At 37.9% G+C, this 18,874-nt stretch overlaps 1 protein-coding gene across 2 annotated transcripts in view; it reads left to right on the top strand.

The window, feature by feature from the left end:
* RALYL (RALY RNA binding protein like) overlaps window positions 1-18,874 on the top strand; it is a 72,419-nt gene that overhangs the window by 47,376 nt on the left and 6,169 nt on the right. For both annotated transcript variants that reach the window (XM_057371124.1, XM_057371125.1), the window contains 2 exons: window positions 1,976-2,089; window positions 6,469-6,647. In XM_057371124.1, the coding sequence (XP_057227107.1) occupies window positions 1,976-2,089; window positions 6,469-6,647 (293 nt within the window). The remainder of the gene's footprint in view (window positions 1-1,975; window positions 2,090-6,468; window positions 6,648-18,874) is intronic.

Raw genomic sequence — 18,874 nt, 5'->3', positions numbered from 1 at the left:
GCAGTTTGCCAGTCAAGGGAGCATCCCTGACACAACAGCCTGGCTGAACGGAATGTGTTGCCAGCTGGCTTCACTCGTTTGCTGCCAACACTTAGCATTCCCTTTTGGAACAATTCCCACCATTTCATTCTGGATTCTGCTCTACCTTGCTGCTCCAACAAGGACCAGACACTGCCCCTGAGGAATCAGTAACCTTCTAAATATACAGTTGTCAGAATCTTAACACTTAGTTTCAGATCTGTGGGATTGGACAGTGACCCGTTATTTCTCTGAGAACATTTTAAGGCCTTGCTCTATAAATACACAAACTAATTCTGTCAAATGCAGTATTGCATATAAGAGTCTAGCACAAACATTAGTTTTATACTTTCTTCTTTAAGTCYTTCTATTCATTCAATGTGAGATCAGAGGTTTCAGCCTATGAGAGTGTAAGACAATGAATTTTTTCAATATAAGCACCATTAAACAAGCATGATTAAACAAATGCATTAGCACATGTAGCAACCTACTGCCTTTAGCTGATATATTATGATTATAATCCACATGGCCCAAACTCTAAGGTAAAAATCTTTGGTTTCAACCTCAGTGAAWGTGCTACCAATTTGGAATAAGGCTGATTTGAAGCAAACACACTGAAGCAGGCAATAGCCTGTCTGCACACCTCATCATCAGATTGACTGTCCSATGCCAACCGCCTTGAGACACCATGATAACAGACATGGCCAAGGGTCACTGAACAGCAAGATGCAGCCAGAGGCCTCTTCTGACAGAAAGGGAATGTGTCTTTCTTTGTAGCAGAGCATCCCTTCTCCCAGGCTCAATCAGGGCGCTCCTATTTTGTGTATCCATGCTCTGGGMACACACACACACACCAAAGTTAACACACATCCTCCTGCAGCAGTGGGGGACAAGTGACACAGCTCAGTGCTCTTCCCCTGCCAGTCCATCACGGTGAGAGTTCATTTCTTCCTACAAGACTTGTAAGAGTGACAGCTCTGTTGCCTGCTCTGGCCCTTTATAAGTGGCTTTATTCTCYCATGCTAGCACAGGGTTGCCATTTCCTCCTCTTGACCTTTTCCTCATGATATCCTAGCACAAACAGGGCAAGTGAGCTTGACTGGACTACCTTCTGAACATACAAACATCTTCTGAGCWTGCCATAATAATGATGTAATGTAATGAGGTTTGTAGTGCTGTCTCTGCTGAAGCCAAAACACCTCCCAAGCATTTACTCCTTCTTAGGTTAGACAGTGGGAGTGCAATAATAAACAAAAATGAAGAGTAATGCAATAAGGATCTTGAAACTTCAGCTAATGATTTATAGGCAATGCCTCCATGTCCTTGAATGTGAGCATAAAATTAAATATTTTTATATGTTATCCATAGCTGGAAAAAGTACAAGAAATTGCCAACTGAAACTGAACTGAAAGCTTTTGAARCAGCAGAAGTTAACTCTTTCTTATTGGAAAGAGGTTTTTGACTRGACCATAACCTTGCATTCCTGGCTGCCCTAGCACTTATGTTACCATTCACTCTTGTTGAGGAATACATGCTGCTATTATTGTTGATATTACTACAAAATAGTTCAGCAAAATAACATTGCAAGATTGTGATCTGTCTGTCACGGTTGAATCATTCTTTCACTATAGTCTGTTTTTCAGTAAAAGTTACCTGGATTTATGAAGATTTATGTCCTTAAGGAGTTTTTCCTGAAATGATTATTACAGAGAAACACACCTTACATGAAATATTTCCATTAAGGCTTAGAATCCTATAAATYTCTAGGATCCAGCATTTTTAATTAATAATAATAATAATTTTAAAAGTGAAATCTTTAAACATATTGACAAAAATGAGTGAGTAGATTTTCTATTACAGAGAAAAGAAAAAATGAGCATGCATTGCTGGGGCAGGGGGGGAATGTTACCACAAATACAGCTTTTTTCATGTTTTGTATTGTCTTCTCTTTCCACAGTGAAATCAGATGAGTTGCAAACAATCAAGAAAGAATTAACCCAAATCAAAACAAAAATTGACTCCTTGCTAGGGAGACTGGAAAAGATCGAAAAGCAGCAAAGAGCTGAAGCAGGTRGGTAAAAGCCATTTGTAGTGAAATGAATTAAATTAGAACCAYGTTACCAGTCAAGCAGACAGACCAAAGAGAATGGAAGTTTTCTGAAATTTTGTTGCTTAATGGAGGCCTGAAGCAAGGTAAATTGCCTTTCAGGTAGAACTACTGGGAGCATAGATTAATATTCTTCACAGAGCACGCACCATCATTTCAAGAACTGCTTTTTTATGGTGAAGTGAAAAAAAAAATCTTTCTAGATGTTGTGAAGACAAAACATCACTGCAAAACTGACTGAATAGTATTGAATTAGAGATTTTTGACCATGGGGATGCTTGTGCTGCCCACATTAAGAGTATGGTGTATAACAGGAATTATTGCCTGGGCAATAGGTAAYATTAACACTTTGAAGCAAGGAAAATTTTCTGTTTGATATAAGGAAAAGAKATGTAACTGAGCAGTATAGGGAGTTGACGAGAGAGAGCAGGGTGACTCCATCCTTGAGGATGTTCAAAATTCATCGGGCTGAGAACCAATGGACCTAAGCCAAAATAAGAATTTGTCCCTGATTTGAAGAGGGATTCGACCTGGAGAGTCCAGAGATGTCTTCCAGCCTCAGCTACTGAGTGAAGCTGTGGCCTCTTTGTGAAACTGGCCATGTCTCCAGTTTGGCTTTTTTTTCTGGCTTAAAATGTTTTGTTTTAGAGCAAACCTTGGGAATGAAAAAAATCCAATACTATAATTTAATCAAGAGCTTTATTACTGTCATTGCAGCGTTCATTTTGTTAGATGAATGATCTCACCTGGCAGCACTTTAAAGTCATTCTGAGAGTTATAAGATTGTACTTTCACCATGGTATATATAGAAAACAATCTCAGTTCTTTTGCCTGTCTATGGTATTTTCTTTGCTATTTCCTTATAGATCGCATGGTATATATTTTTACAGGAGCTGTGTACTAGTGAGCTGATTTTATGAGAGCCAGCAGAGAAATGGAAGCCTTATCTCATGAAAAACGGAATGATTTTTTTCATCCCTCCATTCTGTGATGAAATCTTTTTATGTACTTTGTSTGAAATGTGTGAAAGAAATTCTGCCTTAGAGCCCAGAACTGCCTGGGTGTCTGGACAGTATTCAGTTACATGAAGCCAAAAACCCATCAGGACACAGAAAGAGAATTCCATCAAGACWGTCTAAAACATCACTGGGAATTAGTGCCTGAGGGTCATGAACCTGAGACAGTCAAAATAAGAATTTAGATCTGGATCACTCCTGTTCCCAAGTAACTTTAAAAAAGAAAAAAAAGAAAAAACACAACAAAAAACTTTCAAAAATAGTCTTACTTTTCTTTACAATAATTTCCTAAGTTGACAGACAAGGACCAGTCCCCCAGCTGTTATCGTTTATCTCACAAAGTTGAGGGCTTTTTCTCAAGTCCAAGGTAAACCATTAGTACAGAATGTGACTATCTCTTTCAGAAGAACTGTGCACAATATGYATTCATTAGATTCTATTTTGTACTWTATGCAAGTTAGRTAAAAGTTGGTATAATGGGTGAAGATGTAATTGCAAGGCACTCCATTGAACTACTTGTGTACTGAAATATTCTGATATTGTGCATCCTTACTTTGGAGAGCTTTTATAAAAAAAAACCATTCCTACGCAAAACAATCTGCACGTCATTGTACTTTGATRTCCAATTTTCACTTTTGTTAAAGGACTGCAGTGAACTCATTTAAAAAGAAATCAGCTCAAACAGGAAAATGTTGATTTGTGTTGAATCACAGTCTGATGCCTTTTGAAAATAAGCAATGAATATCCTCAGATTAAAAGCCGTTTTCAAAATATTTGTTTTAAAACAGCAGGTGCAAAACTCATCCCTCATATTCCTTGCCTCTCATTGAGGGTATGAGGAGAACARCACCTCAGAGATCCCAGTAAGCATGGAACCCCATTTCAGYCTCCYGAGCTGATGAGGARGGTTGTGCAGCCTGGGTGRTTAGTCTGTGRATGATTGCTTCCWYAGCTAAAAGATTTGTGTGAGCTMCACCAGCTGAACTATTTYATTTACAGTGTCARATGTGAGATGATTTTGTTCCTTYTCYAYGGTTTGGCAAYATYATTTCTTACTTTCCTCTGCCAGAARGTGTGSCCTCACTRAGAMTGGGATCAGAGAGAGGAGTTGTGTCTCATTTACACAAAGCAAAAATCAGGCCATTATCTTGCCCTTTTGGTTCTCTAAGTTTGAATCACTGTCCTGAAGGATATTTAATTTTTAATCTTAAAACTTGTTACAACTGGAGGAATGTGATTTTAGGGGCCAGACAAGCTCAGTGCATACATTGGTTACTGCTCTACAGCAGCACGATAACTCTCCTTACAGTAACAGTTGATGCTCTGGCTTTTTCTATTATCAACCCCTAACCTTTGATGCTCTGGCTTTTTCTACTATCAACCCCTAACCTTTCCAATAGGGGAATATAGAAAATAGGATTTCCTGTACACAGGAAAACTGTAGAAATAGCTCCTTTGTTTGCAAAAATCTGAACCAGGAAGCTGGGAATAAGATGTTCTTGACATGAAAAAAAATTATTAGAGATTCTTCCTGTAATAGTAGAGATTGGTCTGAAAGTTAAAATCTTACATTTAGCTTCTCAGAAGAGTCTCAAAGAGATAGGTACTGAACCTCCTCTGAAGAACCTACTCTATGTTCTGATTAGGAGAATTAAGCGCCCTAACTTTCTAGCAGCTGTATCCTAGAAGGTTTCCTGTTTAAATGTGTTTTCTGTCAACTCAGCAACCCTGTTTTTGAAAACCTTAACCCAAGTAGATTCAGTTGTCATTTCCACAGCTGAGTGATCTCAGAAGTGGCTTAAGACACTTAGTGGTGGGGCCAGAAATGGTAGGCATAGGTGATTCTATCTATATCTCCTTCTGCACTAAGGCAAATAATCACTTATAATTAGCATGGCATTGTATACACCTTATCAACAGAAGATGAGGCTCCCTGGGCTGAATCTTTTACTAATACATGTGACTACAGTACTGTTGACGCGGTTGTCTTAGATGACTTTTTATTTTTTAAATACAAGAATCTTTTTGAAGACATAAGGTGACTGAGGGAGAAAAGCTTAATTGTTCTGTTTCTTTAGTAAATGAATTTCAAAATGAGTGACTAGAGACTAACAAAATCTGAAGAGATGAATGTAAGAGGCAAAATACATGTTCAAAGGCAAAAGGTAAAACAAATGTCTCAGTTTAAGACTATGGAACAGAAGAAGGCAAGCAGATTTGAATAGTATGTGTAGCTGKTAATAATTTATGGTAAAATAATAATATTCTCATTGGGCTTCAAAAATACAGAGATTCAAGGCAATCCCTGATTCATTGGTTGTCCAACAAGACAGGGAATGAAGGACTACTACTGTTACAGAGCARTAGTCTTCCAAAGGAAGAAATGTTTTGTTACCAAGGAAGAAATATTTTGTCCTAGAAATTTCATCATTGATCACCCTCAGACTGAAAAGACATTGTTTATCTAGCTACATAAAAAATTCTCTGGGCCCTATTCACTTTGAATACATGAAGTTTTTTCATCTACGTTCYTGATGTGCATAGGAATAAGACTCTGATCCCCCAACCATTGTTCTGGCCAGTCTGTCTCTGTTGTTCCTCCATCAATCCTCCTCTGGATTTCTGCTAACTGAATGAAGGTCCTCAGCACATCCAGGAGTTTCACAATTCATAATCACAAAAACGCAGCTATCTGCATGAACTCAACCATAAAAGATTCTTCAGGCCTCTATGGAAGTGAACTTTCTTTTCACCCCTTTGCAGAAAATATAGGAAGCCAAAATTTGGTTGATTGGAGGGGGGCATTCTCCAGTTACTCAAGCACATTATACCAGTGAGGAATCAGTGAAACTTTATAAAAAACATGTTTTCTTGTCTAGAAGGATTTTTTTATTACATGCATGGCTGTTGAGATATATTCCAAATAAATTCATGTAAATTCTGGTTCATTTATTGGCAATTAACAGCCTTCTGCTCCTCAGAGCATAGAGAATTATGTACTTCCCATTGGCTGCACATGAATAAACATATGGTGCCTGTGCCAACTGGATTCCAAGAACAGAAAATCAAAAGGGTGGATCTGTTGGTAAATCAAGCCTTCATCCACTGCATGCCATAGATGGGGTAGATGACCATATTGATACTGTGATTGGTTTATGCTCTATTTTTTGAAAGAAAAGTTCTCTATCGCATTTGCCTGGTAGATGTTACCACATAGAATTTTACAAAGCTAACACATCTGGAGATGGGAGCTTAGGTTTTTTCTGCAGAGCACTTTGCCACCAATAGGAAAGGTTACTGAATCTCTAGAGTATGTTTTCCTTACAGAAGCCCAAAAGAAACAAATGGAAGATAATGCTGATTTSATTCAAGAGGAATGCATATCAGAGAATGCAGATAACTCTACGGAAGAACCTATTGAAGGAGGGCCAGATGCAGATGGGGATGGAGAAGATATGACTGATGGGATAGAGGAGGATTTTGATGAGGATGGCAGCAATGAGCTGGTAAGGAATAATCATGCCATGTCTTGTATATGGTTCCTACAAGTAACCACAGAGAACCAAAATGATCTCACAGCAGCAGTGTGATGTTCTGTAACCAGTGCCTAGACCTGCACTCTTCATACACTGTAAAGCAATTAAGCATAGGAACCTCTGGGGAGAAGCAAGAYAAAGACTTATCAATACAATTGATGAGTTTAGAAAGAAAATTAAATGTAGTTTAAATGRGTTTAGATTCATTATTTTGCATTTACTGAAATGTGGATGAGAAAGGAGAATGTATTGTGCTTTTTGTTTTTCTTTCTTAACTTGTGCATTTCAAAATTACATAAGATTCTAAAATAGTTAATTTCTTCATTAATAAACATGTGCTACCCACAGTCCCTATCTTCTATGTGTATAGTCTGCAAGATGTGTTGGCAGATACAGATTTTTTTGATGAAGGGATTTTTCATTAAGACATGACTGGCTAAGAAATGTTTGGGTTTTCAACCTGAGGCTGCGCCTTTCATGAAATGCCCATGATGGCGCAAAACTCCTAAGTTCTTCTAAAGCAACATTAAAATATATTTGGAAAGTCAGATTTACACCTTTCTATGCTTTCCTAATAAGGATGGAAGAGTCACATTGGTTTATCCTCTGTGATACTCTCCCTCCCTTCCAGGCTTTCTCATTCTGCTTTGAGCTGAAAGCACTTTTGTTCATTGTCAGTGCTTGCATTTAACATTTAATCCTGTGAAAATCATTCAGTGAAGGAGAATTCAGTTAACAAGAGACCCGGCAGAACCAACAACAAGGCTAGAGTAACAGGGCACATGAATAATCAGTGGTTTCTCCTGCTTCCTGCAAACACAAACTCAACAGTAATTTGCAGGTTTGTGTCCCTTTAGCCAGCACAAGATCTTCTTGAATTTCTGTATTCTGAATAACATTATTCCCAGGAGAAGCTCCTACAGCCTGAATTTCCTTGTCTTTTCAAATGTAATATGGAAGAGATGACATTACCCCTTTTTCTCAAAGGGACAGGTTCTGCTGCTCAGATATGAGGGATGTCTGTAAGAAGCTGTCACTCTGTAGGAAGTTGAAATGTTGTACTTAACAAATAATTGTAACTATAATCTCCCACCATGGCTAATACATGSTGAAGTGATTTTAGCGATGAGGGTGACCACATTTAACAAGAGTGGTGGGTTTTGCACTAATTAGGCACCAGACTCCCTGTTACCAACAACCAAGTGGGGATGCTAACACAAAATGCTTTAGACTCTGCTCAGTGCTGTTGTTTCACCCTGTGGGTGTGACACACTTTGCATATATCTACACTCTATAATGACGCAAGATGTAGAAGGATTTTTTCATCTATCAAAGGCATCAGCAGGAAAGGCTCTATAAAGCAAGCAGCACGAGAAGGGTTCATTAGYGGGGAAAGTCTGGAACTGGCACTGCCACATTTGCACACCGCTGCTTCCGAGTTAAAAGGACTTTCCAAGATTCTTGTTATGGAATGAGTGGAAGTGCAGTGCATTGCAGACACAGCTCCAAAGACAGCTCAGAGGTCTGACACACACATCTAAGGCATGGTGGGGAACCAGCTCCAGTCTCTCTGCGTGTCATCACTGAGTGCACGAGTGCTGGGAGGAGGTGAATCGCTGCGTGTGGAGAGTGATGTGTTCTGCACTGCATCCATCCTAGCATGAGTGGCATCCCCCAGCCCCAACATGGTGGTAGCAAGGAAAGGCAAAGGATGAGGATAAATGTGCATCATCTCAGTCAGGTGCAGCCTGGTCCAGTGCCAAGGCAGTGGAGCCAGTTAGCCTCATCCCTTCCACCTTCTCAAAGGCTGGGACACTCTAGCTGAGAAGCTGGCAATATTGTAAACTTCAAAACTTACAACCAGGACTGTCCCTGATAAAGTCCTGGTCTCTTTCATCCTCCTTTGCCAYTTCCATCAAGTTTTGGAAGAGGCCACTTCACCTTAGTTTTCCTGCCTGATGCAATGGGATAATAACACTTGCTTCCTTTTGCAAAGCCCAGGGAGATCACTGAATRCAGAACTACAGTGGGTTGGATAAAGGATTGCTCAGCAAAGCATTAGTTCAAGGGAATCTCAGGGTATGGGTGTCTTCACAGAAAGGCAACTATAAATTGAATTACGTATCTTTCATCATAGTTTTTAACCAAAGCGTCAGCAGTACTGGCCTGTATTTATGATATGAAGATGTTAGATTTTGATGCATGTTGTAATTTAGACTTTTATTCCAACATATATTTATGTAAATATATTGGCCAATTCCTATAAACTTTAATTTGTACTCCAGTCATTGATAGGTCTATAAAGGAAAAGTCAGTTACAATACTATCAAAGATGTAGTAAACACCSCTGTAGAAATGTTTGGGAATCCACTCTGCTTCTACTCATTCTGTGCCCTGTTATCTTAAATTGCCCTGTGTTTTGTGAAAAGTAAAGTAAATATATAAGCTTGTTATAACGTAAGGAGTCCTAACAGATATTGTTATTCTGCTTTATAAAAACTAAGTTATTTAGGAAAGGGAGCTGACTAAGAGCAAATRTATAATTTTTGAGTGAGGCCAGTTACAAACCTTTTAAAGAAAAAAAGAGAGAGGTTAAGAGTGAAAAGTGTTAAATGTGATAAAAGTAAGAAAATCTTTCCATGTGTAAAATAGTAACACTGGACTTGGAATGAAAAATACCCCTCTTAAAGGTATTTTTAAAATGAAATCTATAATGTATAATGTAAAGATAAAGCTAAAGGGATTTAGGACAATGATTAAGAAAATACTTTCTTTCATCACTAAGACCAGCAGARGAAGCAGAAAAATATTATATTAAATGGGCAAAGCTAACACTCTGGAGCCATTTCAGCACTAAAATTTCATTGTGAGTCTACTATGAAAAATATTAATAGAAGGAAAGAGGAAAATTACTTAAATTTAGATCTTAACCTTTATTGAGTTCTTGAGATTTAGCTGTAAATCTTCTGTCAGGCCATTTCCCAAAACCTGCTGCAGGTTTGCTGAACAGAATTCTGTTTTCCTAAGGCAGTCAATAAAGGCATCTGTTCAATAAGGCCATATCCACTGCCAGAGTCCAGGTGCTGCCAGAATGGAGCCTCTGAATCTGTATTTGTGGGCCTGCATCTTTGCAGGAAGGGACTCAAAAATACATTCCTTTCACTATTTCTAATTCTAACTTTTGAAGGAAGTGACTACCAGGATGTATGCAGTGGGTTTAGGTGGTGGGATCAGTTCAAATTCACATGCTGTCTGTTTGAAGGAACAGGTTACTGCACATTAACGGAGTGATGGCAGGTGTCCTCATGCCTGCTTTCAGCCTAGACCAGCTGTAAAGAAAGACAAAGCAGCTGAGCCTGCAGGCTGAGTTAAGTCAGGCATAGATTTAAGGACCCTTCAGCCTCTTCAGTTGTCTGCTTGACTGCACACACATAACAACATCATATTCAACAGCTGCACACCTTCATCCACCATCTAGACCAGGATGTTGTTCAGCTTAGCATTGTAATTTTTTATGACTAAAGTCATGCCCACAACCAGTTGTTATGACTCAGCTGAAGAGTGACAAAGTTTTATGGAGCAATAACTTGATTGCCCATCTGAACTCCAATTCAGGACATGATACATTTGAAGAACTCACTGCAGTCATCAAACATCGCCTCTTGGGAAAGCTTCTTTTGTATATTTTGCCCACAAATGTCTCTCAGTAAATGTCCAGTGTTCCAGACACTCCAGTTTGAGGATTTCCCTAGATATCTTCCCAAAGAATTTTGCTGCATTGACATACTGAGAAGTTCTTTAAAAGGTAATCTCAGAAAAATCATCCATCTATGTATAAATATGTTAAATCGTTGACTTMACCTTGCCCAGTAAAGTGTGCCATAAGCTTCTAATTCACATTCTCTTACTCTGTCCCTCTCACTCCCACTTGTACAAAGGCATACATATATTGTAGTTATACATATATACATATATATATATATTATATAGTCACAAATTGGTTATGTTTCTCCTGAGATTACTTTGCAATCCATGTCACTGAACTGACCATTAGAGGTAGTGAGAGGGGTTGAAAATTTCAGGTCTGTTTCCTTTCCTCCTTTTAAGTATAAGAACAAGTAGGTGGTTATCCCAGATTTTACTGGACCCATAATTCAGGCTTTTATTCCACTCCTAACATTGAACACTTTCTACTAGCAGGGAATTATAAATTTCTACCTTCCTAGTGCAAATGTATCCACTATTTTTTTTTTATTTTAAACTGTCCTCAACAGTGTTGTGAAGAAAACAACACACCCATGCAGTTTCTTGTCCCATCTTACAGAAAACCAGCTCTTATGAAGAAAGATCTTCATGTTTACTAAATTTAGTTCATACAAAAATCACAAACAGGTCACAAATTAGCCAAACACAAATCCAAACAAATAGCACCAAGCAGGTTTTGTGTGTCTGCCATGGCTTTAAATTGTAAGTAGAGGGAAGGAAAACAAATAATCTCTTGTTCCTGTGGCTGCACAGGGGAGAACAGAAGTCACTTTTACAACACAGTCCAACATATGTTATGATATTTGAGAGGCAGTTTATCCTCAATCCCTCTAGAATAAGCCCCTCCTTACTAGAAATARCATGAACATGGTGCAGCCTGGCTGAAAGACTGAAGGAAAACCATTTCTGAATTAGGTTTCAGACCAACTTCCCTAACTGTGCTGATTTAGCAAACGGACAACCCAGTGCAGTCCCAGAACCCTTCATGTATCTTCTCTGAACTTGTTTCAAAGAGTGCTAATCTGTCTCTGTGAGGAAGCACTGACAAAGTCATTGCAATCCCCTTGTAAATTAAAACAGGTGGCTGCAAATTACTTCAGTGAAAGTCTGAAGTATTACAGATTTGGGGGAAAAAMCCCTCTTTTGGCCAAAGCTTAATAAAATACCAACAAAATAATTAACTGGAATGAATTATACACAAGCTCTCATATCTGCATCACATTGTCTGAAAATAATAGCTCCTATCAAACTGTCAACCTTTCACAATAAATAATTATAATGGCAATACCACAGTAATGGCTCAGTAGTTGAGCATTCAGTACAGCAAACTGCTTTCTGGTTGAGTATATGATGCAAATATGGTGGATTTATGGCACCATAAATCAGATCAGATTCTGGTTAGTGCTTGGTTGGAATTTGAAGGATATATTCACAGTCACAGCATTGTGTTTTTATGCTGGTGTAGCTATGCTAAAAATAATGAAGCCACACAAGCATTATTAGATGGGAGTTCCACWGTAATGAGTCAACTTTAATGAGATGTCTTAAGAGGCATTTTTATTAAATTATTTTAGAAGCAAAGATACAGAGACTGTAAAAAGGTCTAATTCTGGTTATAATATAGATTTAAGCAGTTATTTTAATAACAATTATAGTGCCTTTTCTATTGAGTATATTTCAGTTGTATTTACCTCTCAGGGATATTTGATTTCTTCCTCTTGTCCTTTTTCCACCCCCACACTGCATGTTTTCAGTCTATGAAATTTGTTTCTAACATCTGATAGAGAATCATGTTTCAAACATTAATACCAGAAACTGCCAGGACATAAAACTCAGGATAATCCTCTTGCTGCACAGATTTTCATTATGCAAAAGTAAAACCATTATGATAKAATAATAGCTATATTTCTTGCAGGAATTGATGCAATTACCATTTAAATCAATGGAACCAACTAGTGCTGTGGCTAAAGCTCATCAAAAACATTTTCCTCTTGTCACAAATGGGTGATTTAGATTGCTGAAAGGCACACTGTCAAACRTATTAGCAAAAGTGGTTTTAATACRATCTCGTAAAAGTGTGAGTTAGCCAAGTTCAGTGGCAAGGTTCACTGTATTRCTGCATTGCACAATCATTTAAACAATGATTAAAAACTACCAGGGCATAAATCAGAGCTACCAAGGCACAAATCAGTGTCACTAAACTAAAAGGTTTTGAATAATATCAGTCATTCCCAAACATCTGCCACTGGTCTCTCTRCCTCAAGGAGCAACCTTGAGAGACATCCCAGCTCAAGGGGAGACCACCATTGTGCAGCCAGGCTCTTCATTTAGGCTKTCAGATTTGTGGAATAAAATGGTTGGATTATTGTCAAATTACATGCAATGAGAAAAGCATGCATGAGACTTGCACCTACGACTTTGTTCCTTGATTAATGAGGCTTTGAAAAGCTACCTGCTGTTGATGTGTTAATTGCATGATGGGTGTTCCAAACTCACACACATCAATGCTCTCTGTGCCACTCTGTGCCTTTGTGAATCTCCAGAGAACAGATTGCAGCTGGAGGAATTCTTGCTGACCAGGCTCTACCTCAGGCCTTTACCTCTTTCAGAGTCTGAACCAAACTACCACTGATTTGGTTAAGGGGTCAAGAGTATYCATCACACCCCTCCTATGAGTAGCTGAAGGGAAGTTAATTTAATGGCAAATCTGTATGAAACTTTGAAACTTTCCTTCTTTTAATTATTTTGCATAGAATTAAACAATTAAAATACTCAGCAGAAAGTAAAATAAGATCTACAGAAAAAGAACAAAAATTTATCTGCTTAATTTCATCTTGTTTAAACCCAGTTTTGCTTATCTCAAATAGCAAGACTGATCAAATATGTGACTGTGTGATAGTATTGATAGTACTTAATTTATTATTGTAATTAAACTAGATTTTTCATTGTCTTTTTAGATGCACCTTTTTCTGTCCATTGAATCAGGGCAGGYGAGACTGAATCTTCCATTAGCAGCCAAATTAGGGCTGATTAGGCTTGTCAAAAAGATCAGGAGCTACTCTGACGACTTGCAGCTTGCTTACTGCACAAGTGCACTTACACAAGATATTACTTAGAAAATAAAGGATAAAACTTCTAATTAATAAAAATGGTTGAAGCAATGTTGTGTCAGAAATCTTGTTCAGCTTACTTTAAAAATCACTAAGATCATGCAAAATTTTGTCTTTTCTATCACACTTGCCATCCATTTAAATCTTGCTTTCAGTGTCAGGGGAAACATGATGTTCTTCATTCCCAAGAAAAATGAATAGATAAAAGATTGTGTTCACTTGATAAATATCAGTGCAAGTTGTTTGTACCTGAGCGACCTAAAAAAGTCATTAGGGGCACCATACCCAACAGATACTAATTTCTTGTACCTTCCAAAGCTGCAGTATATCTAATAACCTATGACTGAAAAAATGGAGAAAGTAATAAAAGCATGCCATGAAATCAAAAATCGTAAGAAACTTCCTGACATGCCCTTTTGTTATATTTAATGTATGCAGTGGCACAGCAGATGTGTTTGCTGTTCACCCACTGTTGCATGAGTCATTGGAAGGACCTTGCCACCAGCTCCTCCTCCCCATTTTTCCTGGCAGTCAATTTATCAAAGGAACACTTCCTAAGTGGTGTTCAGCCTTTTAACCAGGYTACTGGTTTCTGACCTACCACATAATGTTTTTCTAATTATTACTTAAATCCTAACCCTATTATTTAAATCATATCACATGGGAACCTGCAGAAAATGCAGGCAGTTGTCACATAATTTGTGTTTCTTTCTACTGGATTTTCCTGCCTGTAATTGCATTTTTGTAAATCAAACAAGCCAACTAATTTCCTGGATTTCACATCTATTCCTCTGAATCTGCCCTGTTATTTAGTCCCCAGTTAAAAAAGCTCAAAAACTTAAAATCATGAAACTTTTAAAAACTTTAGAATATAAATAATGTAATTAATTTACAGCCATTAGAATCTTACAGATTTGATAAAAAAAGAGCTTGAAAATAATGTGTTTTCTCTTTTGTTTATCCCATTTTTAAGCAAAGTGTGGGGGATCAGGAATTTTGGGTTCTGTTCTTGGTTTTTATCCTGAGCCCATTTGGTGGGCAATGTGTCTCAGAAGACTTAATGTGMGGGTAGAATTAGCAGCTCTTTCTGAGGTCAGGCCTTTCTTTGGCATGCAACAAAGGAGCATTCTCAATTGTTTAAACTTATAAAAAATTATRTGCTTTCCAGTTAAGAAAAAATACCTGTTGTACAACAGGGAATACATTCTTCAATGAATCTGTTTTACTTTTTCATTGCACCYTGCCATGTCTTGACTTGTCTGAAGTCTCAGTCATGGTGCTTGATGGTTTTGAGACATGAWATATTTAATTTTAATTGCTCAACTTCTATCAAGAACAATTGCTTTGCCTCCAATTTAAGAACAAACAAAATCACACAACAATCTGTGGATTTAATCAGAGGCAAATAATGCTGTCACATCAGGCCAAAAATTCTCTTAGACACGTAAACAAAATACTTGGCTAAATGAGATTAACTCCTCTCTAWAACACAGCTGACCTTAATATTCAGTATTAGTAGCCTCATTATATTAATTCAGTCTAAGCAGATCAGACTCAGCTCCAAAGACTTTACTAGTCCAAAATTTATGAGCATAGAGTCAATCTCTGAGTGAAGGAAGAAGGACAGCCAAACATCTACCACTCAGAAACAAACTTGGACCCTTTTTCAGGTAAGGGTGATAGTGACTTTAAAAAAATATCACAAGCTTTTTGCTGTACCTTGTGGCTGGGAAAGAAACATCAAAAATTCATTTAAGTGACTCAACACTTTAAATAAGATGACTGATTTCTGTTTACACCCATGAATATTTTTGCCAATGTAATTTTAACTAATTCAGCAGGAGCAGCTCTCCTTCCCTGTACTTTGGTTGACTCCAGTAATCTTTGGATGATTTATTGAAGGGGATGTGTTTGGTTTGGTTCACCCACCATTTTCAGCCAATAATCCCCATCTGTGTGTAGGTAGAATAAGCATCAGAATAGTAACCCATTATAGATACCAAAGCATCAATATGAGGTACTTTGGGAAAGTCATGAATGGCAAGAGGGACACTGGTGTTTTCTAGGCACTCACTGGGACACAGAAATCCTCTGGAACAACTCAGGCCAGCCTTTGGGGCTGTGCTATGGATTTGAGTCTATCAGCTTGATCATCAARTTCTTAGATTTAACTGAAATTGAGCAATTGTCATGCATCACACATTTTTCCTGGYGTGTCAGTCTGTGAAAATAAATAGCTTTAGTTACCCTAGAAAACAGTCATTTCACAAGCTTTATCAGCATCCTTGAGCATCAGGAATGCTGACTGAAAAACCCTCAGAGAAAACGTTATTCTGTTGGAAGTCTTCACACAAAAGGTGCAAACATTGAAAAGCCAAAGGATTGCTATTTTTCCATAATAAAAGGCAGAAATTTAAAATGCTTTTATTTTTTTTTCAATACAATTTCAAAGCCACTACAGTTAGTGACCCAATTATTCCAAAAGGTCTCTATTTCTCAAGAAAATATAAATGTGTTACTAAGAAGATTTTCTGCATGATTAATATCAAAACATGAAAGGTAGATTGAATTTATCCATACATAGGCATTTACACACCTCAGAAGAGGGAAGTTATTTAGAAGGTGATAGAACAGTAATTGCCATTTCAACAAAAAAGCAATCAGTGAGGAATAAAACAAGCTCAGTCTGCCAAAATGAAGATTTGGAAGTTAATCAAATACCATCTTAGCCAGCCTGTCATGCTGCTATGTCTATCCGAAGTTTCCAAATTTTTGTTGCTATTTTTTTCTAAAACTACACTACAGTTTTGTAGTCTTTCAAAATGAGCAAGGTGTTTTCCAGACCAAACAGAGAATGAAAAGGCTACATTCTTCTCTACTTCCTCTTTGCWGATTATACTGATCCTTTCTCAGCTAGTAGGTGATTCTGCACTGTTTGCAGACCACAATGTGACCCCAAGTCCAGGCAAAGTTTTGCTTTGTAATTTTTATTTTAAAATGAATGTCTCTTGAAATCCTCATAAAACCAAAATATAATGCATTAYTGTGCACTGTGCATTCAAATAAGTATCAGGTAGGAAAATGAAAAGCAAAAACTGTTTAAAATAGGACCATTTTTTATTGTTATTTCCAMCTGGATCACATTCCCTTACCAAGAYTTCCACAGATAACAGTTTTAAGCAGAAAACTCTATATCCTTTATGTTTCATCAACTGTCTTAATTCATTATAATGACCCTATTTAAATATTCATTTTGCATTGTTCTCATTCTGCTCCCTCTTCCTGTGATTTACTCTGGGCTTTCCCAGTATCTCTGTCTCATGCTATGTGCTTCCAACATCTTCCAGCACTCTGTCCTCCTCATTTCTTTTCTATTTTTTTTTTTTTTAGTCACTCTACCTGGTCTTTCAATTGAGTAAAACTTCTGCCTCCAATTAACTGAAAAATCTCCAGTTTGTTAGCCAGGACACTCCTCATCTCAATACCATCATTCCCTACAATTTTATTTTTTTTTTGCCAGCAATGTGTGCACTTTGGTTTTTGATACCAATCTAAACTCTAATTCAGGAATAGCGGGAAAAATTAGTAGCTGCTTTCTGCATAATTAGTTTAAGGCARTTCTCTCTGTAAGCTCTTATTTTCATATATTTAAAAACACACTATTTAAAAAGTAGACATACTAAATGGCCTCAGGATACAAATTTTAGTAGATCCTATATGCATTAAACTGTGTGTCCAAATCTGCACCCTTGGCATTAGTAGGACAGGAACTTTTGCCTGCAGAATTAATATTAATTGCACCACCACCTCACACTAGAGAATTCCTACTCCTCACATCAAGCAGAGATTAATTCAATAGGAATTATATTCAACACCTTTTTTTTATACCACCCTGATAGGGTGGTATAAAGGCTGATAAAGGGCAATGCTTACTGTGAATCATGTTGGGATTTAGACTTGCTACTCATGGAACAGGCAGAATGAATGTCTCTTGAAATCTTGTTCCCAACAAGCAAAGAACATCTAGAGATGTCCAATAAGAGCCATGCCCCTGAGAATCTGCTATGAATATCCACTCATATGCAGGTTTTAATGAAGCTGGGRCATTTTTTCTCTGCTGGGTCCCATGAAAATGTTGAGCTTCTCTCAAGGAACACTGGTATGCACTGAAGGAGCTCTGTGGACAGCATCAGGGAGGCCCTGCTGTGTTTGGGTTGTGTTTGTCAGCCAAGAGAGAAAGGGAAAGGGAGTTTGGTGGGAACAGAGTTTTAGCAATGYGGGTGCATCCTGGTAAAGAGTTCAGGGCAGTGAGTTCTGCAAAAACACTGCCTACCCATCTTCCCCACCTCTTCCACCATCTACTGGGAGATCCTGCAGCCCACCCCACACTCTGCAAATGCCCAGTGCTTCCAGCTTCAGATCCCTTTCATGGTCACCATAAACTGTGCTGCTAGTCCCTGACTTCTCCTGCTGCTATAAAGGACACCAGCAGAGGAAGACTTTGCTGCAAAAGCCATCTAGCAGGAGAAAAACACAGAGCCTAAATTTAAGTGGGTAGATCCACTGCTTTCCCTCATGTTTCACTCAGGCTATCATGGGGACTCTGCTCTAAAACTCGTTCCTTCAGTCTCATGCCTGACCATCATCTCAACTGCAGCGAGTCCTCACGAGCACTTTCCAAATATTGGATCTTCAGTTCTGCCTAGACTCTGAGAAAGAGAACATATGTTAGTCTAGGAGAAAAATCTGTATCTGATAGGGCTATCTTACTTTTCCTGCTGACTTTTATTGGGCAAAGAGAAACAGAGCATTTTAATASAAGAAAGATTGAAGTTTGTTTTCACTGATGAGTAAAACAATCATCCTCACATAAGTACTAACACTTCAAAGCAATTAAGCTGTTCACTGAACAGAAAAACGATTTTGTAATGTTTTTAGCAATTAAAGTATGATTGGCAGGGTCCAAAACATAATGATTAGGTGTCATCATTTGAAKAAAGGTTTAAAGAAGGTGCAACTGGTTCCTTAATTATCCCTTATTAATATTTATCAAACTGTACAATCCCTCTATTTGTTAAATGCAGTGCATATTCTATCATTAGTTTATTGTAAAAAAAAAAAATTGCTTTAGTGCCCTCATTTTCTTTATTGTGTTTTACAAGGGTTGCAACTGACAGCAGCAAACGTGTGATACCCATTCATATTCCCCTGCTCACACCTACTGAACTGAGCATTTGCATTTCATATGGGGGCATTAAACTAAACCACCTATGCAACTGTGACTGAATTAGAGATTTCATGCTTTAAATCAAGGGACAAAGT

Source organism: Malurus melanocephalus, unplaced genomic scaffold, assembly GCF_030028575.1.
Source record: "Malurus melanocephalus ecotype Western Australia unplaced genomic scaffold, MMel_1.1 scaffold_141, whole genome shotgun sequence".
In the NCBI taxonomy this organism is placed as follows: domain Eukaryota; kingdom Metazoa; phylum Chordata; class Aves; order Passeriformes; family Maluridae; genus Malurus; species Malurus melanocephalus.
This window is presented reverse-complemented; position numbering and strand designations above follow the sequence as displayed.